The 25,965-nt window shown below is 43.8% G+C and overlaps 4 protein-coding genes across 11 annotated transcripts; 3 read left to right on the forward strand and 1 right to left on the reverse strand.

The window, feature by feature from the left end:
• Positions 1–5,410: 5,410 nt before the first annotated feature.
• Positions 5,411–6,358, reverse strand: LOC136466039 (L10-interacting MYB domain-containing protein-like). The gene is made up of 2 exons (XM_066464544.1): positions 6,041–6,358; positions 5,411–5,959 (listed from the first exon to the last, which is right to left on the reverse strand). The coding sequence occupies exons 1-2, from the start codon at positions 6,356–6,358 to the stop codon at positions 5,411–5,413; spliced, it is 867 nt and encodes a 288-aa protein (XP_066320641.1).
• Positions 6,359–8,169: 1,811 nt separating this feature from the next.
• LOC136467527 (uncharacterized) lies at positions 8,170–10,518 on the forward strand. Of its 2 annotated transcripts, XM_066466260.1 has the most exons (6): positions 8,171–8,389; positions 8,494–8,584; positions 8,991–9,106; positions 9,438–9,497; positions 9,579–9,644; positions 10,254–10,518. In XM_066466260.1, the coding sequence occupies exons 1-6, from the start codon at positions 8,333–8,335 to the stop codon at positions 10,446–10,448; spliced, it is 585 nt and encodes a 194-aa protein (XP_066322357.1). In that variant the 5' UTR covers positions 8,171–8,332; the 3' UTR covers positions 10,449–10,518. The 2 variants fall into 2 exon arrangements, with proteins under 2 accessions (XP_066322358.1, XP_066322357.1); XM_066466261.1 differs by lacking the exon at positions 9,579–9,644 and having other exon boundaries at positions 8,170–8,389.
• A 682-nt stretch (positions 10,519–11,200) lies between these two features.
• LOC136467525 (probable GTP diphosphokinase RSH2, chloroplastic) lies at positions 11,201–19,823 on the forward strand. 3 transcript variants are annotated; one of them, XM_066466252.1, is made up of 17 exons: positions 11,201–11,671; positions 12,219–12,391; positions 12,490–12,630; positions 13,146–13,234; positions 13,435–13,533; positions 14,176–14,308; positions 15,265–15,444; positions 15,710–15,903; positions 16,240–16,306; positions 16,763–16,896; positions 17,181–17,247; positions 17,757–17,819; positions 17,893–18,131; positions 18,216–18,345; positions 18,436–18,528; positions 18,764–18,967; positions 19,157–19,750. In XM_066466252.1, exons 1-17 carry the CDS (start codon positions 11,311–11,313, stop codon positions 19,439–19,441), a joined length of 2,652 nt encoding a protein of 883 aa, XP_066322349.1. In that variant the 5' UTR covers positions 11,201–11,310; the 3' UTR covers positions 19,442–19,750. The 3 variants fall into 3 exon arrangements, with proteins under 3 accessions (XP_066322349.1, XP_066322348.1, XP_066322350.1); XM_066466251.1 differs by having other exon boundaries at positions 11,202–11,671; positions 12,201–12,391; positions 19,157–19,823; XM_066466253.1 differs by having other exon boundaries at positions 11,204–11,671; positions 12,201–12,391; positions 13,146–13,202; positions 13,439–13,533.
• Positions 19,824–20,424: 601 nt separating this feature from the next.
• LOC136467526 (uncharacterized) lies at positions 20,425–24,683 on the forward strand. 5 transcript variants are annotated; one of them, XM_066466257.1, is made up of 8 exons: positions 20,425–21,000; positions 21,084–21,603; positions 21,701–21,766; positions 21,856–21,954; positions 22,084–22,200; positions 22,566–23,929; positions 23,960–24,106; positions 24,197–24,683. In XM_066466257.1, exons 1-8 carry the CDS (start codon positions 20,869–20,871, stop codon positions 24,278–24,280), a joined length of 2,529 nt encoding a protein of 842 aa, XP_066322354.1. In that variant the 5' UTR covers positions 20,425–20,868; the 3' UTR covers positions 24,281–24,683. The 5 variants fall into 5 exon arrangements, with proteins under 5 accessions (XP_066322354.1, XP_066322355.1, XP_066322352.1 ...); XM_066466258.1 differs by having other exon boundaries at positions 22,566–22,855; positions 22,892–24,106; XM_066466255.1 differs by having other exon boundaries at positions 22,566–24,106.
• Positions 24,684–25,965: the final 1,282 nt, after the last annotated feature.

The raw sequence follows: 25,965 nt of genomic DNA on the forward strand, positions 1-25,965 counted from the left end.
TTCACCACGCTGAGCCACACCGACGGGAAGGGTGGGATGGCCCGGCGGCGTGGCGGCCCACGCGACCGCGGCAGTGTTCTCGCCGGAGAGAAAGAGGGCGGCCACGCTCGGCCCTCACCTTGACGACGACAGCCGCGAGTGAGCGCAAGCAAGGCAGGGGTCCAAGGCGGAGCTGCTGGCGGCGGGAATCGGGAAATGGGGTGGCAGTGAGGGAGCTTGACGCCGGCAGAGCGCATCGGCGAGCTCGGCAGCTCGGGCGCCCGCCTAGGATTTTGAAAAGGAGAACGAGAGGGAGAGAGAGCTAGAATGGAGAGGGAGGCTCGGATAGGGGGTCTTGAAGGCTGGGCGGGGCCAGTCGGAACGGGGCAGGTCGGCGGTGCCATGCGGCGATCTCGCCGGCGCATGGCCGCCACGTGGCTCGCGCGTCCTGGCGCGGTCGGAGCGCGGGTGCGTCACGCGCGACGCACATGAGCGGGGAGCGCGCGGGAGCGGCCACGGCAGAAGCGGTGGGGCCGGGCCGGAAGCAGCTGTGGGCCAGAAACGAGGCGCCGGCCCAACAAGGTAAGAACTTTTTTTTCATTTTCTTTTCTTTCACAAATTCATTCAAATGAAAGTTTAAACCTTTTCAAAGCAGTTTCAAAAGTTGGACCCAAAATAGAAGTTGCTCAGAAAAATGTACTCTACAACTTTGCCAAAAAGAGTAAGGCCAAAATCCAATTAGATTTTGAACTATAGATTTAAAGTTAATTTAAATCAAAAACCCTATTTTAGAAGATTATTTTTAAAAGCAAAATTTGAGAAAACTTTGAATATACACCTTGCTCCAAATTGCATCCTAATTACTTCTAAGTGGTCTAAGTGATCAACCAAGGTACACACATGGCAAAACAAACATAACATCCAATCTATTAAAACAAAACTATGCAACATACATGTTTCATTAGTATGTTTCAAATCTATATTTTATGTCATGCTTATGAATGCATAATAATGATTATGCTCATGATTTGCAAAATGTTAATGCATGCTTAACACCGAGGTGTTACAGTACACGCTTTAAAGGTTTACTCTATACACCTTAGCATCATTTGATAGTAATTACTCTCCCATAATTCTAATCTATGCATATGTGCGAGCTTCAAATCAAACACTCTAGCACATATGTAGGGGGAGCAAATACTACCATTTCGGGTTTGTGGTACTTGTCCAAAATCATTTTCACATGGTAAAATTACTTGGGCAAGCAACATGAATCCAAAAGAGCTTAATTTCTATATCTTTGTAGAGTTGTCATCAATTACCAAAAAGAGGGAGATTGAAAGGTCCTTGTGTGGTTTTGGTAATTGAGTGACAACCTAGGTGGACTAATGGTGTTTATATGAGATACACATGTAATTAGTGCACAGGTACAAGTGTGTGAGCAACATATGTCATGAAGGTGAAAATGGCTTGAAGATGTTGCAAAGCTCACACATGTGAAGATGAAGGAGCTCATTGCACATGAGACATGACATTGAGTCATGTGATCAAAGGTGGAGAAGATCAAGACAAGACTTGGCTTGATGGACCGGTTGCAAGCGTGAAGGGCAAGTCGGAGGCTTTAGAGCGATGGACCGTGTGGTGGTGAAGCTTGAGCAAGACTAGGCGCCGATGGACGAAGGCAACGGTGAAAAGCAAGTGAAGTCAAGATTGATGAACCAATATGATCATGTGATGATATGAAGTGGATCATATTATTGTTGATCGTGTTGGTGCATGTGTTGCATCGACATTGGAGGAGATGGAATGCAATGCACAAGGCAAAGGTATAACCTAGGGCATTTCATTTCACTGGTCATAGGTGTATAGAGAAGTTTGTGACCGGGTTTAGGATAGATGGCCGTACTATCAAGAGGGGCAAACTTGTTTGCATATCGGTCATCTAGTGCCACTCGAGTGATCTAACTTTGCATCGTCGCTAGGATTGAGTGGCGTGGCAAGTTGAGTGGCTAATCCTTTGGAAGATGATTGTGAAAATGCTAACACACATACACATGGTGATGTATACTTGGTGGTGTTGGCACATTTACAAAGGAGATAAAGTTGGAGTTGATGTGGATCAACTCGGCGATGGAACGGAGGTGAGAAGGGTTCGAAACTCCACCAGCGGAGTGTCCGCCCGTAGAGTGCGGACAGTCCGACGGTGCCACCAGCGCCCTATATAGAAAAGAGAGGTCCCACAGAGTGGACCAGACTCTGGTCACGCAGTGACCGGACACTAGGTTCTAGCATCCGGTCAGTGATGGTAGACAGCATGCAGGCGTCGGTCATCGACCGGACGCTGGCGCTGGAAGTGATCGGACGCTGGTCGTATGCGTCCGGTCAAGGTGACGTGTGATGATGTAGGCAGAGCAGTGTTGCTGGAGGTGACCAGACGCTGGTGCTGTGTCCAATCACGATCGACCGGACGCGTCCGGTCATGTCCGGTACCTTACTGGAAACGACCGGACGCTGGGGTTGCTGCGTCCGGTAAGTTCAAGCTGTTGCGTCTGGTCAACAGATGACCGTTGAGATCGAGTGAACAACGTTTGAAGAAGGGGACACATGGCGTGCATCGCACGACCGGACGCTGAAGTCCAGCGTCTGGTCGATCGGACCGGAGCGTTTGGTCGTCCCGACTTTTGCCTAGTGAAGGGGTAACGGCTCTATTGGTTCATGGGGTTACAAATAGAAGCCATGGTCGGCCTTGGGCCGGCAGCTGAGCACGCTAGAGCCTTGGTGGTTTGTGTAGTAGTGCTTGGGAGCCCTCCATCTCACATACACTTGATAGTGATCATTCGATTGTGTGAGAGAGCGATTCTAGTGCAATTGCATCGTGAGGTTGCATCGAGTGGCACTAGGTGATCGAGTTGCAAGCCGATGGTGCTTGTTACTCTTGGAGGTTGCCACCTCCTAGATGGCTTGGTGGTGGTCTCCGTCGAAGCCCGCAAGAAGCTTATGCGGTGCTCCGGAGAAGAGCTTTGTGAGGGGCATTGTGCTCGCCCCGCGGGAGCCACGAAGAGCAACTCTAGTTGAGCGTGTCATTGAGCTACCCTCACTTTTGGGGTAGGTTCTTGTGGTGCCCGACGTGCGGGCTTGGTGGGTGATGCCAATTAGCCGCCGAACCACCAAGTGAGCGGTCGACACAACGGGGACGTAGCGTGTTGGCAAACACGTGAACCTCGGAAGAAAAATCATCGTGTCAACCTTATTCTTCCCATTGGTTTGCATCCTCGTTACACAAGCTTGTAATTACTTTCATATACATTGTGCTTATGTAGTTGCTCTTGTAACTAGTTAGCTTGTGTAGCTTACTAGTTACCTTCTTGCTTGTGTAGCATAGAAGTAGCTCCCTTGTGTGGCTAATTAGGTTTGTGTAACCTTGTTAGTCACTTTGCTTAGTTTGTGTAGCTAAGTATTTGCGCTCTCTAATTCGGCATTGGTTGCCTTGTTATTGAGCATTGCTAGTAAGCTTAGTTGGCTTTATGCTTTTGCTTACTAGCATGTGTAGGAGCTCCCTTGTTGCTTAAAGTACTAGTGGCATAGTTTTGTGTGACCTTGCTCCTAGAATTGGTTAGGTGAGCTCTAGCTAGCCCGGCACCTTTGTTGCTTGATTAGTATCTTTGGAAGATGCTAGAGAACATAGATAGAGGGGTGTAGTCTTGGCTAGACTGATCATTTTAATTCTGCACTTGTTTCGGTTAGCCGACGTGATTAATTTTAGAAAAGACTATTCACCCTCCTCTAGTCCGCCATCTCGACCCTACACAGGCTTATCTGATAAGTCACGATCTGGAGAATCTGCTGTCTGAATAAACTAGGTGTTTGGCTGTCCTGATTATTTCTGATATATTATCTGTCCTGGATGTAAATTGACCTATATACCCCTGAGGCTGATGATACCTCTCTTTTGGTTCATCACAATGATCTGAAGGCAATGGTGGGAATATTTTTAAAGTTTGAGATAGCAATATGGTTCCATTAAGTTGCAATGTACAATAATAGTCGAAAATAACATTCATTTGGGTAATGTAATTGCTACAAAATACACAAGTTTCTAACAATGAATCACCCAACCAACGCATTAGCAATAGCATCACGGAAAAGCACAAATATTCATATCATCCGCCGAAGCACCACCATCAACTAAAGGAACTTGGGACCCAACACCACTACTGTCTTCCACATAGGTTTCAAAATGTTCATCATATATGGCATTGTCTCTAATGAAATTATGAAGAGCCATACAAGCAACGATAATCTTTGATTGCTTCTCAATTGGATAGCTAGGTAACTGTACGAGAGTGTGCCACTTCATCTTGAGAACTCCAAATGACCGCTCAATCACATTTCAGAGGGATGCATGAGCATAGTTGAACACCTCCTTCGATCCCACTGCATGACGACCATGTTGCCATTCGGGCACATGATACATTTGTCCCTTGTAAGGTGCTAGATATCCTTTTCTATTAGGATACCCAGAATCAACAAGGTAATACTTGCCTTCAGGTGGATGTGGAAATTTATCCTTGTAGGTGACTAAAATATCCAAAAATATCTGAGTGTCATGAGCAGATCCAGCCCAACCCGTGACAACAAATGTGAATCGCATATCGAAGTCACAATCCGCCATGACATTTTGTGAAGCATAACCATGTCGTCCAATGTATTTTGCCTATTCACTTTTTGGTATAGTTACATATATGTGTGTACCATCAATGGTGCCTATGCAATCGTTGAAATGAGGCTAGAACCTAGCTTGCTGTAGTTTTGGATGAACTGTACCAAAGTGTGGATCCTTAGGTCTTATGATGTCAATAGTCAGTCTACAAATTGAGTCAAGTACCTCACTAAACTTTCTACTGACAGTTTCTAATGAATGACCAAACCTATTTGCGACTTGTCTAAACGATTGAGGTGCACCACATGTCCACAAAAACATGCCTAAGGCTTCCTTGGTACAAATATCACTAGTTGATCTCAAGCCATAATTCTGAACCAAAGTCCGATAGAGGCGATGGAACATTGACCTTGTCATTCTAAACATGTTGTAGCACTGGACTCTATCATTTAGTTGGATTTCAACCCACTGTATCCCTGTCATGACTAGTACATCCGGAACCACCTCCTTGTTCTTTGCAACACTGCTAGTTGAGCCCATCAATTCCAATGCAATATATGCAACCATGAAATCCTCATTAGTACCCGATTCATCCGGACTTGCATCCTCATCACTGGAGATGCTCATATTGATTTCAGCACCTAAAATAGGTACACATTATGAAGCATGAGCAAAGGAACAGAGGAAGCATATACACGAAATAATTATTCATACAAGTAAAGTCATGACATAAATCATCAAATAATGTCTGGAACTGAACAATTTATTTTACTACATAACAACACGGTCCTCCCATGCCCGCCTCAGCCAATTAAGCCTCCCATTCGGTGTCTTCAAAGTAACGAACACATCACTGTTTTCCTTTTTCTTAAGCAATTGGGTAGCATAGTAGTATTCATCACTCCCTTCTTTAGCACCATCGTTAATGACTTGCTCCAACATAGCCCCAATCTCATCTCTAACATGATCAACCGCATGAGAAGTTGCTGAATTTTTACTACCTTGGGCCTTCTTCTCATATGTGTCGACCAACCTCTTCATAAGTTGATCTCTATATGTCTTCTTTTTCTTTCCAGAGGGGGAACCTTGAGCTGGCCTTTTGTTAGCATTTGGTGTGACATGTGGTGAACCTCTCCCTTCAACTCTCTCACTGTCACCATCACCATGACCGGCCTCATGCTCCTCACCCTCTCCATCATCAGGACCACTTTCAGGAACATAGGATGTCTCATTAGTCACACTAATAGCATCAAACATTATCCGCATCATGTCCTCATGCTCAAGAACTACAGATTTGAAACTTATACATCCTGGCATAGCCTGAAACATTAAATGATAACAATTAGAGGATGACATGCCGATGAATACTAAAATACAAAAGATGACATCTCAACTACTCACCGCATTTTGTTCTGCCCGCCATTCTTCACTAGCAGAAATACATCCGGTCACAGGATCTCTTCTCAACCCAGTGGCTCTCATGTTCAAGGTCTTCCACTGTGCATATTTCTTCTTCAGTACATCCCATCTGTTCTTTATTTGCTCTTTGTCATATGGCCTCTTTGTTCGCTCAAAGAACTTCACCAAATTAGCATAACCCACACTATTCAAGCAATTGTGTGGCCTGTTATGGGCAAACACTTCTTCTACGCATATTTCATTGAAAACTTTGGCGACAAAAGGATCCCATTTTGCTTGAGGTTTTGCTGCTTTTTCCATCTATAAAGTGCGACAAATTTGAATTTCTAGCAACACTACTGCCTAATTAAAATTAAAGAAAAACTCATGCTGGAATTAAATAAACCAAGATCAAATCTTGTACTTTGGAGCATAACAGAGCAAAGTGTTGTTACAGCCTACAGAACCAAACTACATTTTGCAAACAACAAACAGAGCACTGCAATCCTGCTACGCCAAATTACACAACAAGCAGTGAGCCATAGTTTCAGACAAATGATGCATTTTCAGCAAGCATTGGCACTAGCAGTATCTGAAAAAAAAATAACAAAAAAAACTTTTAGCGGTTGCATACAACAAGCTCTGGTGCCATCTACTCTTGCTTCCATGCTGCAACATTTTTATTAGAAGTGAAAGCAAGACACCAGTCTTGCGAGCTCACCTTGCTGGACGACAGCCGGCGGTGGGGATGGGAGGGCAGCAGGCGATGGAGGCCGTCGAGGACGTCGAGGTCGGAGATCCGGAGCCCTTGCTGTAGAAACGTCGGAGGGGAGGGGAGGGGAGCCGGCGCCCTTGTTGGATCTCCGGCGGAGGGGAGGGGAGGGGAGCCGACGCCCTTGCTGTAGATCCGAAGGAGGAGAGGGGAGGGCCACCGCCGCCCTGGATGGAGATCCGACGGAGGGGGATGGGAGAGCCGCTAACGCCCTAGATAGAGATCCGATGGAGGGGGAGGAGAGGGCCGCCGGCGCCCTTCCTTCAGATCCGACGTAGGGGAGGCGAGCCAGAGAAGAGGAGACGAGGACCGGGCCGGAGGGGAATGGGAGGGGCGGCGGAGAGGTAGGCGGCGACAGTGAGGGAGCGCACGAGAGGGGCCAAGCGCTCGGGGGCGTCGGTCACGAGCACGGGACCGCTCGGGTCGGGAGGGAGGGGCAGGGAGAGGAAACGCGCTCGTGATTTCAGAAAAGCGAAGTCGAGCTCGCGATTTGGGAAACGTTGCGGGCGACCGTGAGTCGCGGACGCACATTTGTGACCAGGCCTGTATCGCAAGGCGTTTGTGCTGGATTATTGGCTTATCTGGCTCAGAAGCTGAGCAAACGCTCTCCCAAACAGGGCCATATAAAACTGATTGATTAAGAGACACGATAACATCCGATAGATGAATAGAAATTCTCCTATAAAAATTAGGAGGGGAACCAAACACCCTCTAAGAAATCAAACACGCCCACGAAGTGACGTTCTGTTGGAAAAGGTTTCAGATTTAGGGGGTGTTTGGTTCCACGGACTAAATTTTAGTCCCTGTCACATCGGATGTTTGATACTAATTTAGAGTATTAAATATAGACTAATTACAAAACTAACTGTACAGATTGAGACTAATTTACGAGACGAATCTATTAAGTCTAATTAGGCCATGATTTGACAATGTGGTGCTACAGTAAATATGTGCTAATGATGCATTAATTAGGCTTAATAGATTCATCTCGTAAATTAGTCTCCGTCTATGTAATTAGTTTTATAATTAATTCATATTTAGTTCTCTTAATTAACATCTGAACGTCTGACAGAAACTAAACTTTACTTCATCGAACCAAACACCCTCTTACTAACGTAGTAGCTGGGCCTTGAGATCAACTAGGCCTACATCACTTGATAAAAAAAAACTGGCTTATACTATATACATCACGCGCCGATCTTTTCTGGCCCGGTAAGCGCCGCCGTACGCATCGTTTGACGGGACGGAATCGCAGAAGCGCGTGCTCGCTACGCGATGTCATCTCTGCATCCCAACCGCTCGTGTTCGCGCAAATGGCTCAGATGTATTCTCACCCCACGGGCAAAACTTCTATGCTTCGTCACAAGACTTTGCACGACTAGTTCTGCGAGGCTAATCCGAGAACCGAAAACTCCACCTGCTTGGCTGCTTTCATCAACTCCGGCGACTTGGAGAAGACGACGTTCCAGAATCCGATCGGAAGTTTGGTGCTCGCGCGTTGAGGGGTTGATTTCGGTGCGGCGATGGGGCAGGCGTTCCGCAAGCTGTTCGATGCCTTCTTCGGCACCAGCGAGATGAGGGTCTGCTGATCTTTTCGCCCGCGATTTTCTTTCGCTATTTGGTTGTACTTTCAACGAACTGCCTGTATCATTTTGTTGACTGTGGTTTTGTGCTTGCTTGTTAGGTTGTGATGCTTGGTCTGGATGCCGCCGGTAAAACCACCATCTTGTACAAGCTGCATATTGGGGAGGTTTTGTCGACTGTTCCCACGATTGGTAGGTTATCTGTTTCAGGAATTCCTTCAGTTTTTTGTTAGTTTAATTAATATTAGCAGGGCTCCGGATGTGTTGCCAAGGCAAAGGAGGTTTCTGCTGTGGGGTGAAAGAATTTGATGCTCGTTCTATATGGGGGTTGCGATTTGCCGAATTTGCTACTACAGATGTACCCAAATGATTAGCTGAGCACTCTTAGATTAGTAGTAGTATATTTCCTCCAGTGAAACACTTGCTGTTCTATAAATAGCAGTCTATTAGTAACCAATCAATTCGTCTGGTAAACGTGAATTCCATATGAACTAGTATATTTTCTTATAAGGGTTTTATGAGGACAATTAAAAAAGAACGATGTTTCACTTTGCCTGCAAGTTTTTGTGTGATGATATCTCTCTGATGCTACTACTAGGTTTCAACGTCGAGAAAGTTCAATACAAGAATGTGATGTTTACTGTTTGGGATGTTGGTGGCCAAGAAAAGTTGAGGCCCTTGTGGAGGCACTACTTCAACAATACTGATGGCTTGGTATGTTTTATTCCTTTTATTCTTTTAAGACCTTTATAAAATGATGATATTGATCTGTACTCTCTACTTTGTAATTGTTCTGCTTAACGGGTTGGGTTATTTATGCTTCACTTCTTGAGTTTGTGGGGATACTCCTGAAATTATTTTGTAATGTCAATCTCATCACTGGTAATCTTTAGGGCAGTTATCATTTCCCTTCAGTGAAACATTATTCTACATCCATTGCTGCTTTTCTTCCTCGAGATACCATTTTTAAATTCCAGAGTTTTGTTGGGTTTATGGTTATGACCAGTTATACATGGTGACTCTTTATGCATGTTCGGAGTTGCAGATCTACGTAGTTGATTCGTTAGATCGGGAGAGAATTGGAAAAGCCAAAGCTGAATTTCAGGTATGTAAATTGTCAGTCAGAGCTGCTTATAGCTGAATTCAATTTCTTCAACCAAGTTAATATTGAACAATTCTGTTGTAGGCAATAATCAATGATCCTTTGATGCTTAACAGTGTCATATTGGTATTTGCCAACAAGCAAGATATGGTGAGGCAACCACACTTGACCCCTTCTTTTAACACGAATATTCGTGAAAATGAATAGTTACTCAACCGTGCAAACGCTGCTTTGATATATTATATCTGTCTGCCTGTGAAAAAATTCCTTTACTTGTCTTCAGATATGATTGTAAATTTCAGAACATTTATTTTATGCTGAAATTGATGCCAAGCCTTTTGAACATCAATTCATATACCAAGAGAGACCTTCATTTCAGTTTGAACATCAATGCATCTCACTGCATTGCAATCAGGCTCTGTTATCTTAAAGAATGGTTCGCTCAGACCTTAACAGATTATCTTGTACTGCATTTATTTAACTCCCAGTGTTTAGTTTAATTTATGTGTAGATGTGATTGCGTTTCTCTGGCATCCCCAATTTATGGTGAGTGCTGCAAGAGAAAAGTATACTCTGCCATGAAACATATCATTGCTGGCTGCAAGCTGCGCTTCATTTGTTGGTCTGTTGTTAAGGACAATATGTGAACAATATGTCTGTGTCTTGATCAGATATGTTCTTGTGCATCTGCACCCTCTGCACTTAGTGAGTACACCTATGCTAGCTGCTGCTCCCTGATGTAATTTTCCTTGTTTTTAGAAAGGGGCAATGACACCAGTGGAGGTGTGTGAGGGCCTTGGCCTCTACGATTTGAAGAATCGCATCTGGCACATCCAAGGCTCTTGTGCGCTCAAAGGTGATGGCCTTTATGAGGGGTTGGACTGGCTGGCAAGCACACTGAAGGAATTGCAAGCTTCATGTCGCCTACCTTCTGGAGGGATATCGTTGTTCTAAGAAGCAAGTCTGCCTGTAAGATCCTTAGGCTGATACTAGTAATAATGGATCAAGAGCATTTTTATTTTTATTTTTTGTGTCATGTATTTGTATTAATCCCTGGGGATTTCTTGTCAGCGATCTAACCTGTGGTATAGACCTTGTAAATTTCGTTGCTGAGTTCATACAAAGCTAACCGGCTGTCACATATGAGAATTGAAGTTGGATAACAATTTATCTCAACAAATTGGTGTCATTATATCTATCTGATGGCCATTCATCAGGATTGAGTTTATTAAACGAAAGAAGAGGCCCGGGCATCCTAAAATGATGGCTGAATGTGCTTAATGGGCTGAACACATGTGGTGTGCATTGGTAATTTTATTTGATGCGGTTCCTAATATTTGTATGAATAATCAGATCGAGAACGGCCAATGTATGTTCTCTTCCAGAACACATGTGATGTGTATTGGGGATTTTATTTGGTGCAGTGCCTAATATTTCTATGAATAATCCAGGCCGAGAACAGCCAACGTAGGCTGTATCTGTACCATTCCCTTTTATTAAAAGAATCTTCAATCATATGTGTAGCCAGTATAAATAAATGACGATAAAAATATCTTGGAAAACCAAGCCATGAGGCTAGGAGGACAGGTAGAGGAAGAGGAAAGAACCGTGACAGGTGACGCTGACGAACGTCGCAACAGCCAAAGCAGCAAGCAAACGCCACTCGCCGTGTGCCCCGTGAGGCCGTGACCCAGTTCCCAGCCGCAGCCACACAAACCGACCGCCCCCCGCGCGCCGTGCCGTGTGAGCGACCCTCGTCGCGACTCGCGAGGATGAGATAGAAGCGGGACCGGCCCCCCACCCCCGGCTCGCTCGCATGACGCAATCGCCGGCGTCCACTGCAGTCTCCGACTCTGGGATGCTGGGCCGCCGCCTCGCGCGGCTCCCGGCGGCGACCGTCGCGCGCGGGGGCACGACGACGCGGGCGCGGATGACGGTGGGGTGCGTGTTGGTCGACCACGTGGCTCCGCGGCTCGCGGTGGCCTCGGCCGCGCTCGTGGGTGCCCGGGAGGTGATCGCGGCGGCTGCCGCCGCGGGCGCGGGGGGAAGCGGCGCGGCGCACGGCGCCGTGGCGTCGACGCTGGCGCAGGTCGCCGTCACGGCCGTGGCGATTGCATCGGGGGCGTGCCTCTCAACCAAGGTCGACTTCCTTTGGCCTCGCATCGAGCAGTTGCCAGGTAACAGACGTACAATTGTGTAGATTTATAGTGACTTGGCCGTATCGGCTGCATAATTAAGCTATGTAAGAACGTTTCATTAAGCGCTCATTTGTTGAAACAGTTGCCACTGTAAGCAGAGCAGTTATGTTCAGTGACATGTGCGCACATTTCTTTTGGAATGAAGTGAACATACAACTATGCTTTAGCGTGGACCACGCCATTGCCTCTTAGCTGATTTCAATTGTTGTCTTATTTCATCGAAATGTATTTTGTTCAATATGAGAATGTCAGATACTTATGCTATCTCACTGGATGTATTTTGTGCTATGTAGTTTGACGTAGTAAAGAAATAATCTACTTTGGCCCCTACTTTGTAGGGTTTGTTTCTTGGGCGAAACGTTCTTAGTTAGAATTGTTGATGTAATTAGCTGATAACAATTTTGTGACTACAGGATCTTCACCTTGTCAATGTTCGTTTTCATTCTGATCGTCAATGTTTGTATTCATTATGATCACTATCTCATATTTGTATTATGCGCCTTAGCAGATACTCTTATATTTGAAGGAGTGGAGGTGACAGGATACCAGATATTTGAGGATCCAAAGGTGCAGAAAGCAATAGAATTTGCTAGTACAGCCCACCTTGGGCAATTTAGGAGAACAGGAGATCCATATGTTACACACTGCATACATACTGGAAAAAATTTAGCTGCCTTGGTTCCATCAACTGGAGAAAGAGTATTTCCCTCTCCTTCTGTCTTCCGAGAATACATCCTTCATTTTTTTTTCTTCACAAGCTTAATTGATGAGTGTTTTTCTTCTTTCTTCCCTTATAGGCTGTTAACACAGTTGTGGCTGGCATTCTTCACGATGTTGTTTGTGATACATCAGAGAGCTTGAAGAGCATAGAAGAGCAGTTTGGGGATGATGTTGCTAGTTTGGTATCTGGTGTATCAAAATTAAGCTACATAAACCAGGTGATGTATACCCTGTTGATATGGATTGAGACTCGATGCAAATTTTCATCTCTTTTATTTATCTGTTATAGTTGAAGCATGCTAAACTATCCATTATGCACCTCATACATGACAATTCCTTTACTCCTTGCTGTTTAACTTAGCTCTTCTAATATTGATCTGTCCAAAAACTTCATTAGTGCACTGCATCGCAGAAATCTTTATAAATGTCATTTTAGCAACCAACATATTGAACCAAAGAATCAATCAATTCCTGTACCTATTTCTTGTTTACCCCACCTTGATTGCTCAGACATCTAATCAATGTAACCCATTCTGCTGACCCACTACACTCATTGGATCCAAACTACAGTTTTCAGTAGCTTTTAATATGTGTTTTTAGGAAAACACCGCCTACAATAAAAACAAGACCTATTTCAGACTAAATCCAAGTTTCTTTGTATGACATTGGAGGAAGCAGTTTACTTCCCTCGGGAACTATTGCTGTTGTTCATTACTATTTTCTGTGTGTGCAGCTACTTCGCAGGCATCGACAAAAAAATACCGGTGGGAGCACTCTTACTTCAGAAGAAGTATGTTCCCTTCCACTAGCCTTTATTACATGGTGATGAGACTATATTGAACAATTTCAGTGCTCTTCTTATGTAGACTGTAAATCATCAGTCTTTTTGCATGATTTTGCTTGTTAATGCATGAGTTCAAACAATATATCAGCATGCTTCTGACAAAACTGCTGTGAGATGCCAGAAAAGTATATAAAACTGCTTTTTGAAAGCCCTGGTTTGATTATCCTCTTGTTGTCAGTCAGGCAAATAATCTACGTGTTATGTTATTGGGGATGGTTGATGATCCTCGTGTGGTGCTCATCAAGCTGGCAGATCGCTTGCACAATATGCGGACAATGTATGCCACTCTAGGCCTTTCATCACTATTTAGCATGTCCTGCTTATTACTTGTTTCCTAAATGTAAAATCACCTTTGTGATCTGAAGTATTTTAGGGATTCAGTTCTTATTTATATTCTCTTTGTTCATCATGTTCCCTTTCCATGTTATGTTCTGTCGTGAGTTTCTAATATTTTCTTCAGAAAATGGCAAGACATACTCAAAGCACTGGGATGGTCACGGAGAATGAACATTAAAATGGAGTAGGGATCTATATTAGATAAACACATTAGGTTTCAAGAAAAGAAGGAAGGGTGAATTTTGATAATTGGATTCCTGTTTTTGTATTATCTGCCTCTCCTCAACATTTTCATTTTATCTGCTGCTATTTATGCAAAGGAATTGATGCAGAAAATTCATTATTCATTAATCTATACTCCATGAACATTTCCATCGGCTCCAGTCTAGGCATCAGGTTTACAGACTACCTTGTGCTTCATACCCATTGCAAAAGTTTTACTGTGTTCCCTTGAATCATTTCAGCATATCAGTATCATAAGACAGTTCAAATGATTTCAATGCTCCTACTCTTGACTTCACTATGCTTTCAAATAGCTGTTGGATTCCATAAATTTTGATCCTTGTGGAAAACTTTATTGCAGTTATGCTCTTCCTGTACCTAAAGCTGAAGCTGTTGCTCAAGAGACATTGGCTGTCTGGTGCTCACTTGCTTCTCGATTGGGGGTCTGGGCTTTGAAAGCTGAGCTGGAAGATTTATGCTTTGCTGTCCTTCAGGTATTAATTTTATTCACATATTAGTTAACTGTGAAATGTTTACTTTATACCATAGAACTTCCACGGTTTAACTGGCATCTAGATGCTTTGAATTTTTTTCAAAAGAAATAATTTCCTTGTCCGAAATCTTTTTTACTAACAAATGGGTAAATTCATGTAAAGCACACAAACCTACGATGATCTTTAGGGCCGTACCTAGAAATTGGAGGCCCCGATGCGAAGAAATATGGGCCCTAAAATTTGAAAATATAGCAGAACACAAACATACAAAAATTGCTAGTCACTAGTTTGCTATACAATAATACACAATTCATTTGCGACAACTGGCCAATTGGGGATGGCTGGACGAGGAGATGTATGCCTACCTTGCCTAGTTGCCATTGATGGAACCATTGGTGTTGGCATTGGCGGCTGGCGGCACAGCGCAGGTAATCAGCATCTTGGTGACGGCACTGGCGGCCCTAGCGTGGTCCACGGTGGGACAAGCAGAAGCGAAAAGCAAAGAAAAATAAATAAAACATCGCCTCACCTGACTCCTACTCGCGTACATGTAGTCACCGTTGATCCAATATCCAAGGATCCAAACGCATGCCTGAAAGTGGAGGCTGGTGGGTGCCTGAGCCTTAGTTAGTGGGGTTTGAGCCTTTCATGCTCTAGCGTGTGCAACTAATATTTTTTTCTAATAACTATTAAACCTTGTTAATTAGTAGTTGATGTACATCTGGGGGGCCCTAATTTTTTGGAGGCCCTGAACAGTCGCACATGTTGCACACCCTAATATATGACCCTGATGATCATCTACATTTTCACATCTTTGCTTGGGTCCTATACTCTCAGTTTTGTAGCTGCAACGATTTGGCATTTACCCTTTATTTTAAATCAACTTGCTTTTGGAATCTATTTTTTCTGTATCTATCTGTGTAGTTTTATTATTAAATACCTCTGTGTCTGTGCAGCCTCAAATCTTCAAGAAAATACGATCTGAACTTACTTTAATGTGGAGTCGTACTGGAAAATCTAAAAATATGAGAAGATCATCATTTCGAAACGAATTGCTTGCCTCAATGAAAGATGGGCATATGACGTCCATCAATGATTTGTTTAGTTTGTGCAACCAAGAAAAACCAAATATGAAGGTGAGTACATTGTAAAACTGCAAATGTGATTCTTGCACACTCTTTTGCTCCCACTTGATCAACATTGACATTTTTCAGCATTCTCATTTGTACTTCCTTATGGCATATTTGTTCTTCTCATTTTTCTTCCATATGACAGCCATTACCTCATATGAACATAGATTTGAATAGAAATCAATGCATCATTTTTTACATTTGTTGCCAGGTAGGTTGACCGTATGTGACATCCGATATCTTAATATATAAATTGCTTTTCTACGTGCAGGGCCTATTGCAGGCAGTTTTGCCATTTGACATCTTTTTGGATCGGAAGAGGCGTTCATACTTCCTTAGCAATCTCAATAGTAATTCTGGAGAATCTATACCAAATCCTAAGATAGTTGACGATGCTGCTGTTGCATTAGCATCTTTAGCATCTTGTGAGGAAGAACTTGAGCGAGAATTACTCATATCAACATCGTAAGCTTTTCTTTCTAATGTCCAGAATGCTTAAATCTGTCCCTTGTCGTGTTAATTGGTTTTTTTCAGGAATCAACAGGAGTTGCCCCCTACTGCTTATATATATTAAAAATAGATTAAAAAGATAGTAAAGTACAAAAGCAGAGTTTAAGAAATGTAAAAAGAGACAAATAAAATAAAATATGGTCACAAAAGGGCTTGTAGTCATTGTTCAATTAGAGAGAACTCAGAGAAGTACTTCTTTGCTCTAACCCCTAGCTGACTCGTCATGTTAGTTGTGAAGACTACTAACATTGTGGTGGTTTTAATACTTGTATTATGTAATTTCTTGTTCAGGTACATACCTGGGATGGAAGTGACTTTGTCGAGTAGACTCAAGAGCTTGTACAGTATCTACTGCAAGGTACTACTACTTATATACTGCAAAATATATGTGTTGTTTGTAAGTACATGTCTCATCCATCATGAACTTAAATTTATGGACATACTTGATACTTTAAATGGCCCTAAACCCAAGCAGCGTGATCGTACCGATGCCTGACGGCCGCACAACAAGGGCAGGGCTAAAAAGGGGGTAGGGACTCCTGATCTCTGGAAATAGATAACAACTCAAACCAATCTAATCTGTTTCTAACAGAACTAAGCCACTTTGGGCCTGGAATGAAAAGTACTGGAACAGGACTGCACGTGAGCACGTCAACATTTATGCACCGGCCCTAGGGTCTAGGGAGGTTTGGTGCTGCTCCTTGGACCCTAATGGGCTGGATATGACATTATGCTGGATTTTTTAGTCTAACCAAATTATTTTTTTCTTTTGTGCAGCATTCATTTTTAGTCTTAACACATTCTGTCTCCACAGATGAAAAGAAAAGATAAAGGACTTAGGCAAGTGTATGATGCTCGTGCATTGAGGGTGATTGTCGGAGACAAAAATGGTGCCATGCATGGACCTGCTGTCCGGAGTTGTTACAGCATCCTTGATATAGTACACAGGTGACATGGATCTATTGCTGGAATTACTCATATCAATAAGACTACAGATACTAATGTGCTACTCGATAAAAAGAAAGAACCCATTATTTTAAGACATTGTACATGGGTGAACTTATGTTATATTACCTATGAAGTAGGTCTTACCATGTTTGTTTTGTGAATGTTCGTTGTGGCTAATTTGAGATTTTTTTAGTCCACAATTCACTACACAACACTTATTTCAGTTTAAAACCTTTTCTACTTATTCACTTCCAAACTTTGTAAATTGTCTGCTCCACCTGCAGGCTATGGACTCCAATTGATGGGGAGTTTGATGACTACATTATCAATCCTAAGGGTAGCGGTTACCGAGTAAGAATCATCTAAACATAAGATCCATTGTTAGGCAGTACCCTCTGCAGCCAGTAGCTACTAGCCCAGTATTACATTCTAGTCAGGATGAAATTTTCAAAAAGTTAGAATTCTGAGTTTTGGAATAGCGACCCATGCTTAGTATAATATACCAGTTCTATCATGAACTGGCAAGAGTTGAATTGATTTTCTTATAAATTACTTTCTCCAATTTTAAAAATAAGTCCATCTATGTTTGTCCTAACTCCTAAGTCAATCTTGAATTTTGATGATCAATACCTAAAATTATATATAGATTGGCAACACAAGGTTAGCATTAAACACGAAAAATACTTTCAAATATAATTACTTTAATTTAGGATAATATATTTTTATAGATATTGGTAGCCAAAGTTACAAACGTTTGACTTAGATGGACTTATTTTGTGAGAGGAAATAGTAGACTGCTGAGTTCATAGTCTGCTTTCCCTTCTTTGCTTATTAATTTGCTGTCGTTTTTCCCTTTATAGTCACTCCACACAGCAGTTCAGGCATCTGATAGCTCACCACTGGAGGTCCAGATTAGAACCCAGGTAAATAATTTTTTGCCCTTATTTGAATAAATTCTGATAGTTCATGTTGATGCTGATGGAGGTCTCTTCACAGCGAATGCATGAGTATGCAGAACATGGACTTGCTGCTCATTGGCTGTATAAGGAGAGCAAAGTTGAGTACAGAAGTAGCATGAGTAAGAGAATAAGCCAAAGTACATCATATTCATCTAGTTCTTCAGAAGATGAAATCTCTATACAGGATGATATCCCATCAAAGTACAGTTCTATGAAAGTGGGGCATCCAGTGCTAAGAATTGAAGGTAGTGACTTACTAGCAGCTGTCATAGTCAGGTATACCTTCATTCAGAAATAGAAACTGTTATTTGTTCTGGAAGACCAATATTGCAGCTGATATATGTTTAAATCAATTTGCAGTATAGATAAAGGAGGAAAGGAATTGATTGTTGCTGTAAGTTTTAGTCTTGAAGCTTCTGAAGCTGTAGCTGAGCTAAGGTCATCTTTTCAGTTGAAGCGTTGGGAAGCCTATGCTAGGCTTCATAAAAAGGTCAATGTGATAGCAATTTTACTCTTGATGGGGTTATTGTGATAAATCACTTACTTTCAGTCTAAATGGTAATACTGACTCTTATTTCAGGTTTCTGAAAAGTGGTGGTGTGCACCTGGACATGGTGACTGGTCAACAAATCTGGAGAGGTACACACTATGCCAGGATGGAATATTTCATAAGGTCTGTACAGCTGAAACATTATTAGCTCTTTATCACTTTGTGTTTCTTCTTCTCAGCCTTTTGTTCTGTTTTAGATTATCTGAGAATGCAAGACTGATCTTGCATGCACATTTGGAATCATTGCACAAACTGGAAATTTTAGAGATACAAGTTACTGCTGGTGTCCTAAACTCCATTATGTGATTTATGTCATGGGTTTTATTATATTTTGTTCGTCTATGATGTCTTGTTTCAGCAAGACCAATTTGGGAGACTTTTACCTACATTTCTTCAAATAATTGATTTGACGGAAGAGGAAGAGGAAGAGTATTGGATGGTTGTATCTGCCATATTTGAGGGCAAAGAAACCTGCAGTCTACCATCTGAATTGAGTTATGCTGATAAATCATCATCTGAACCTCCAAGTTCTACTCCATTAAGTGATCCCATTAACAATAAGGTTAGCATACTATGGCCATCTATGAGAAAGGAAAGATTGTTTACAATCATTTTGTAGCTGTTGTTCTTGCACAATTCAGTGTCTACATCCAGTTCTCTGTTACCTCTCTTCTTTCCTGTGGAATTGTGAGGTATTCCGAAGGAAGAAAATAACATGAATCCTCATTGTTTCCACAATGTGCTCCCGTAGGTGCATTTGCTCAGAACCATGCTTCAATGGGAGGAGCAAGTTCGCCGTGGCACATCTTTGGCAGGGAAAAGTCTCGGTGTAAACACCTGCACAAAACCAATCCTGCGTGAGGTGGCCATAATATTCTGGCCCAATGGCAAGATTATGAGAATGAGCACTGGTAGCACAGCTGCTGACGCTGCTAGAAGAATGGGCGTTGAAGGGAAGCTGCTTTGGGTCAATGGCCAAGTAGTGCTACCCCAAACAGAGCTCAAGGATGGGGATATAGTTGAAGTGAGGGTATAGATGCAAGTACCAGTTTCCAGTACACCTTTCTCAGGGTTATTGATCATATTGGTTCCTCAGTTCTTGCCAGATCTTGGCATTGCAACAGACTGAAGGATTGTAGACATAGGAACCCAAATCTCAATTGTACAGTTCATTTGTCGAAAGGATTAGGTGCAGTAAGTGTTGTGTCATACAAGAGTTTACTGTGTACATAAGCAACTGCAAGTATAAGCTGTCTGTCCAGCTGTGCTTCTCCTTGTCCATGGTTACAGTGGTAATGTAAATTTCCCTAAGTATAGTAATATTTAGTTAGGGATCCACATTTCAGTAGGACTTTTGATCTGCAACGTGTTTGTCCGTAAGGGCAAGATGCGTGAAGTTATGAAGTGCACTAGGGCTGTGTTTTTTTTTTATATATATATGTCCAGAGTAGTTATCTCATATTTATTGCCTAAAAAAGGTGTCGATGTCCCATAATTTGGCAAGCCAAGATTGCCAGAAAATTCATGGAGGATATGCCAAACATTTGCAACTAGTACTAAGTTTTTGGGAGATGACTGTCAACAAGTTAAATAACTCTACGATGCTGATTAATGGTATGGGTGCGCTGATTACACGAAAAAAATGAAAACACAAAGAAACGATCAATATTTTGACTGATTTATTGTTCACACCTATCTTCGTCAAGTTAAGTGGAGCAACACAAATATCGAAACGATCAATATTTTGACTGATTTCTTGTTCACACCTATCTTCGTCAAGTTAAACGGATCAACGGTATGGAAGGTGATTACCTGTTCGCACCTAAACGTGATAACCATTTTCCAAACCAAGCAACAAATATAGAAACGATACGAATCGCAATTACAAGAGGAAAGCTTGAAAACACCCTGTCACGCATCCTCAATTAGGCCACATTCGGCTTGCTGAATCTTGGCTGAAAACACTGTTCTGGCTGAATTGTCGTGAGAGAAAAATACTGTTCCGACTGAAAAAACAAGCCGAATATGGGGTAAGCCGAACGAGGCCTTAAACTCCTTCCGGATTTCGACTATTCGTACTAGCTAATCACCCCCAGGCCCCACATGCAGCGACGCTCGCACACCGAAGCTAATCAACGGAGGAGGAACTGTGGACGGCGTGCATACTCGTTAATCACCTCCGGGCCCCACCTGCAGTGACAATACATGCTCCACTAAACGCCACCGAACAGCTTCGCGAAGCCGACTCCGTGACCCGAGCTGAGCAGCGTTCAAACTTTCAAACATTCAAACGAGAGGGGAAAACCCTAGACGAGCCCCCTTGCAACGGTCGGATCCATTCCTATATAATAATCCCTCCGCCGCCTACCTCCTCCGCATCCCATCTCTGCTCTTATTCGCATCCCATCCACAAATCCACCGCACCCCTTCGCATCAGGAGAAGGTAAGCAGACGAGGGGGGAGATGGAGGCGGCGACGGCCATGGATTTCCACACCCTCTCGCGACGGGAGCTCCAGGCGCTGTGCAAGCGCAACGGCGTCCGCGCCAACATGACAAACGCCGCCATGGCCGAGGCGCTCCAGGGACTAGATTCGGTGAGTTCTCGATTCGTGTACGTTCATGAGGCCTGTTAGGTTTGGAAATGGTAGTTGATGTGGGGGTTTTGATTGTCGATCAGGTCGACGGGATCGACGAGATCGGTACGACTCTCTGTCTCCCGACACCAGGAAAGTCGGCGATGAAGTCGGCGGCGAAGGTGGTGGCCGTCGAGGAGCAGCAGCACGGTAGCCCGCTCCCCCGCGGCCGTCGCGTATCGGTGAAATCACCAGAGGCCATCCGGATGGAGGTTGAAGGAGGAGAGGTCGAGATGAAGGAGATCGTGAAGACTCCGGGCGTGGCGCTGCGCAGCACTCGGGCCACGCCCGCGCGGCTTCCTACTCCGGTTCCGGCGTGCAGTACGCGCGCAACAGCTAGGAGGACCGCCGCTCGTAAGACGGGCGAGGTGGCGCCGACCCCAGCCACCCGGAGGAGCCAGAGGACGGCGTCTCGCAAGGCCGCGGGGCCAGTGGAGGCGGACCGACCCGCCGAAGATGTACCCGAGGAAAAGACATCGAAGATGACGATAGCTTTGGATCAGGAAGCCGAGGTGGTGGCGGCCGCATCAAAGGAGGAGAAGGTGCCGCAAGACGAACCGAAAGGTGAGAGGATATCATTTCCCAGATCGACTTGCTTGTTGCTTCTACTGTCCGATTGTTTGTGGATAGCCTTTTTATGCTGATTTCGTTATCAATGTAGCTGCTGTCTCGGATGTGAAATGTGATGACCCAAAGGAGGAGAAGGGGCAGCAAGAGGAACCAAAGGGTTAGAGGATTTCACTTCCCTGATTGCTTTGGTTCTACTGTTCAATTTTTATGGGGACAGTGTTTGATGCTGCTTTTGTTATCATGTAGCTGTTGCCTCGGATGTGAAATGTGATGAGGAGGAGGAGGAAATTGCCAAGTTTTTGGAAGGAGACAACAAAGAGGAGGAACTGGAGGAGGGTGAGGAAGGTGAAATTTATTTTTGCACTCTATCTGTTATCCTGAAAGTTTCAATGTTCCTTGTTTGCTCTGTAATTCGAAATTTACTGTTAGGTATAGTTCCTAAGCAGTCAGTGATCTTATTTCTTGAATGCGCAGCTGATTCTTCTGATGCAACCACAGCGTCTGCAGCTGTTTTGGTTCAGAGCTGCAATGATCCTAAGGTGGAGGAAGTGGTGGTTGTCATGGAGGAACAGTCCACAAAACCCCACGAAGGTGAGAGGCATTCCCAAATACTGTCGTTTGTACCTTGAATTGTTGTCTGCAGTTATTGAGATTCTGACAATGTCATCTTGAAATTTATCCATATGATCTTTGTTTGCATACTGGAGACCAACTCGAGACCAACCATTAGTTTCTTGATTTATCTGTAGTTGTTGTCTTGTTGAGGCTCTGAACCAGGACATTTTGAAATCAACCCGTTTGTTCTTTGTCTGCATGCTTAATCCGGCCATAAGTTCTTTGATGTATATGTACTACACGTTCTTAATTGTTGCTTTTTCAGTCGTTATTTGCTGAGTTTCTGCTCGTTGAACCCTTTTTACTAATTGTGTATTCTGATTCTGATGCGTAACTGTCAGGAATTGTGAAAGAGGTGGAACCTATCAGTGTTGAGAGATCTGCTCATTTGACAGTCATGGATGATTCACCCATCCTAGGTGTTATTGAGAAGGAACAGGATGCCACGGTTGAAGATTGTGAGGACTTGGCTGAATTCGCACCTGCAAGGGAGATGACTGATGAGATCATTCCTGTTACTGAAGATAAGGAAGTGGCCATCAGTGAGGAGGTTGTTACTGAAGATAAGGAAGTGGCCATCAGTGAGGAGGTTGCTACTGAAGATAAGGAAGTGGCCATCAGTGAGGAGGTTGTTACTGAAGATAAGGAAGTGGCCATCAGTGAGGAGGCTACTGAAGATGAGGAAGTGGCCATCAATGAGGAGGCCGTCAAGGAAGATGGTTTTGCTAACACTGTTGAGACTGATCCTACCCCAGAGGAGATTCTGACTGCTGCGGGAGAAGATGAGACCATTGAGGAAGGTGAAGTCATACTCACTGAAGGCAAAGAAGGTGCTGCTGATGAGATGCCACAGGCTGGTGAGACCAGTGAAGAAGATGAGGAAGATTACCTCACTGAATTGAAACAAGGGGCTGCTGATAAGGTGCTGCAGGCTGAGCTGGCAGACAATGAAACAAGTGAAGAAGATGAAGATGTAAGTGAAGAGAGAAAAGGAGCTGCTGCTAAGATGCTGCAGGGTGAACTGACAGACGATGAGACCAGTGAAGAAGACGATCTCGACGAAGATGAGGAATGGGCTTCAGATGATGAGACCACTGAGGAAATTGGCTCTACTGATGAGAGCGATGAAATTGGCTCTACTGGTGCAGTCCAAATGTTGCAGGGAACTGGGATAGCTGATGAGGAAGATTACCTCACTGAATTGAAACAAGGGGCTGCTGATAAGGCGCTGCAGGCTGAGCTGGCAGACAATGAAACGAGTGAAGAAGATGAAGATGTAAGTGAAGAGAGAAAAGGAGCTGCTGCTAAGATGCTGCAGGGTGAACTGACAGACGATGAGACCAGTGAAGAAGACGATCTCGACGAAGATGAGGAATGGGCTTCAGATGATGATGAGACCACTGAGGAAATTGGCTCTACTGATGAGAGCGATGAAATTGGCTCTACTGGTGCAGTCCAAATGTTGCAGGGAACTGGGATAGCTGAAGAGGCCAACGAAGATGCCTCTACTGAAGATGATGATTTCAGTGGCGACCTATCACCAGAGTTTGACAATATCATGATATTCAGTGATGCTGAAACTGAGAGTGACAATTCTCCTCCAGTGCTCGAGGAAAGCCAGGCTGCTGTTTCATCTGCAACCAAAACTACTAAGTCTCTGGATGATTCTGCCATGAGTTTAGAGCATGAGGAGGGTCCTGAGGAGGCTGATGCTACTGAAAAATCATCGAAAGAGGTTGACAACATTGTGAAGTCCCTGGATGAGTTCACCTTCAAGGAGGGAGAATCAGAGGAGATGCAGAAGCAGCAGCCACAGGATTATAATAGCATGAGCCTAAGGAAGCTTAAAAGCACGTACAAGAAATGTCTTATTGCTGCAAAGGTATAAAACTAATCGGCTCATACCGTTTGCACTCTTTTAGCATTGTCATTAGTGGCTCTTTCTTTACTCATTGCTTTTTTTTATCTGTAGCAGGAAGGGAAGCAGGAGGAGGTCACCGAAGGGAAGAGGCTTCCTCTCGAGGAGGTGGATGAGAACGCCTGCATCAACCACTGAACAGAACAAGCAGGCCACAGGTCACAAATTTTTCGTGTGGATGGCATCTGCCACAACGGGATTGAATCGAGGAATGCTTTGGTTGTGAAGTGATAACTAGGCTACCTTATTTTCATTTCCAAAAGTTTTCGTGTGTGTGGGGAGATCATGATCAGGGGTGAAACCGTGGTTTCAGCCAACAAACTTGCAGTTCCTGTCGCTTTCTCCCTTTTTTTCATTATATATATTTTGTATCGGTTACAGAACATGGTTTATCCAGTGGTATGGCGATGAATGATGCTATGCTTCGCTTAATAATGTATATGAAGGAGAGTGCCTCAATTTTTGTCCATGTTGTTTAACTATCACACTTTAAATTCAGGGCTCAGAGCAAGAAAGGATATCTATCAATTTATGAAGCTCACTGATGATGTATTAAATGTAAATGCTCACTTATTTATTTTCTATCTGGTGACCCCTAAAGCTGCTACTGCTACGCTGCTACCCAGGACAACCTGAACCAAATAGTACCTATCTGATTGCGGCGACCAGTTGTTCTTGTGCTGTGTCACATCACATGGATTACGCATCGCTATTTATTTGTATTATATATAGTTTTTTTTTCACTTTACATGTCATCTCTGTTCATCGAGTGAAGTTAATCCCGAGTCAATAATAACCGGCGTTGGTTGCCTGCTATGGCACCTGGTCCGCGGGACCGGCATCGCGTGGGTGGGGAAAATAAAGGCGCTCGCGAGAGAGGCTAGGGGAGCGAGGCGGGGCCTGTTAGGCACCGGCCGTTCGGACGGAGTCCACCCGCCGAAGAAACAAGGGTGTGTCCGGTGAAAATTTTTTTTGGTGTCACATCTCGGATGTGTTGGAAGGATATTGGGAAGGGTTTTTGCATACTAATAAAAAACAAATTACAGAACTTATTAGGAAACTGCGAGACGAATCTAATGATACTAATTAATCGGTCATTAGCACATGTGGGTTACTGTAGCACTTAAGGCTTTTCATGGATTAATTAGGCTTAAAAGATTCGTCTCGCGATTTTGATGAGAACTGTGCAATTAGTTTTTTTCGTCTACATTTAGTACTCCATGCATGTGTCGAACATGCTCTTTTACTATAGGAGGCAAAAAAAAAAAAAAAAAAAAATTGTAAACTAAACAGGGCCTAAATTGGCTCCGCGCGCGCGTGGTCACGTCCGGCCCAGCTGCGTGCCGTCGCTTGGCGCACCCAGCCTCGCCATGCATTGCTCGGGAATGTTCAGAAGCCAACCGAGAGCACGCGATACGCGCGGAAGCTCAATACATATCTGATGTACTTACGTTACTAAAAAAAATTCGGATATACGAGTACGGGTCCGTACGGGTTTCCTTCGTTCGTCAAATTAGGCATGCACAAGATACATGGGTTCTATACGTGAACTCCCCAAGCACATGCTAGCAGCTAGCTTGCTTCCGCGATACGCGCGGAAGCTCAATACATATCTGATGTACTTACGTTACTAAAAAAAATTTCCGATATACGAGTACGGGTCCGTACGGGTTTCCTTCGTTCGTCAAATTAGGCATGCACAAGATACATGGGTTCTATACGTGAACTCCCCAAGCACATGCTAGCAGCTAGCTTGCTTCTTTTCTTCATTTTCACAAGTACGTGTGTACACGTACATAATTTCTGTTTTCTTTTCTTTGCTA

The sequence above is a fragment of the Miscanthus floridulus genome, chromosome 7 (assembly GCF_019320115.1).
Source record: "Miscanthus floridulus cultivar M001 chromosome 7, ASM1932011v1, whole genome shotgun sequence".
In the NCBI taxonomy this organism is placed as follows: Eukaryota; Viridiplantae; Streptophyta; class Magnoliopsida; order Poales; family Poaceae; genus Miscanthus; species Miscanthus floridulus.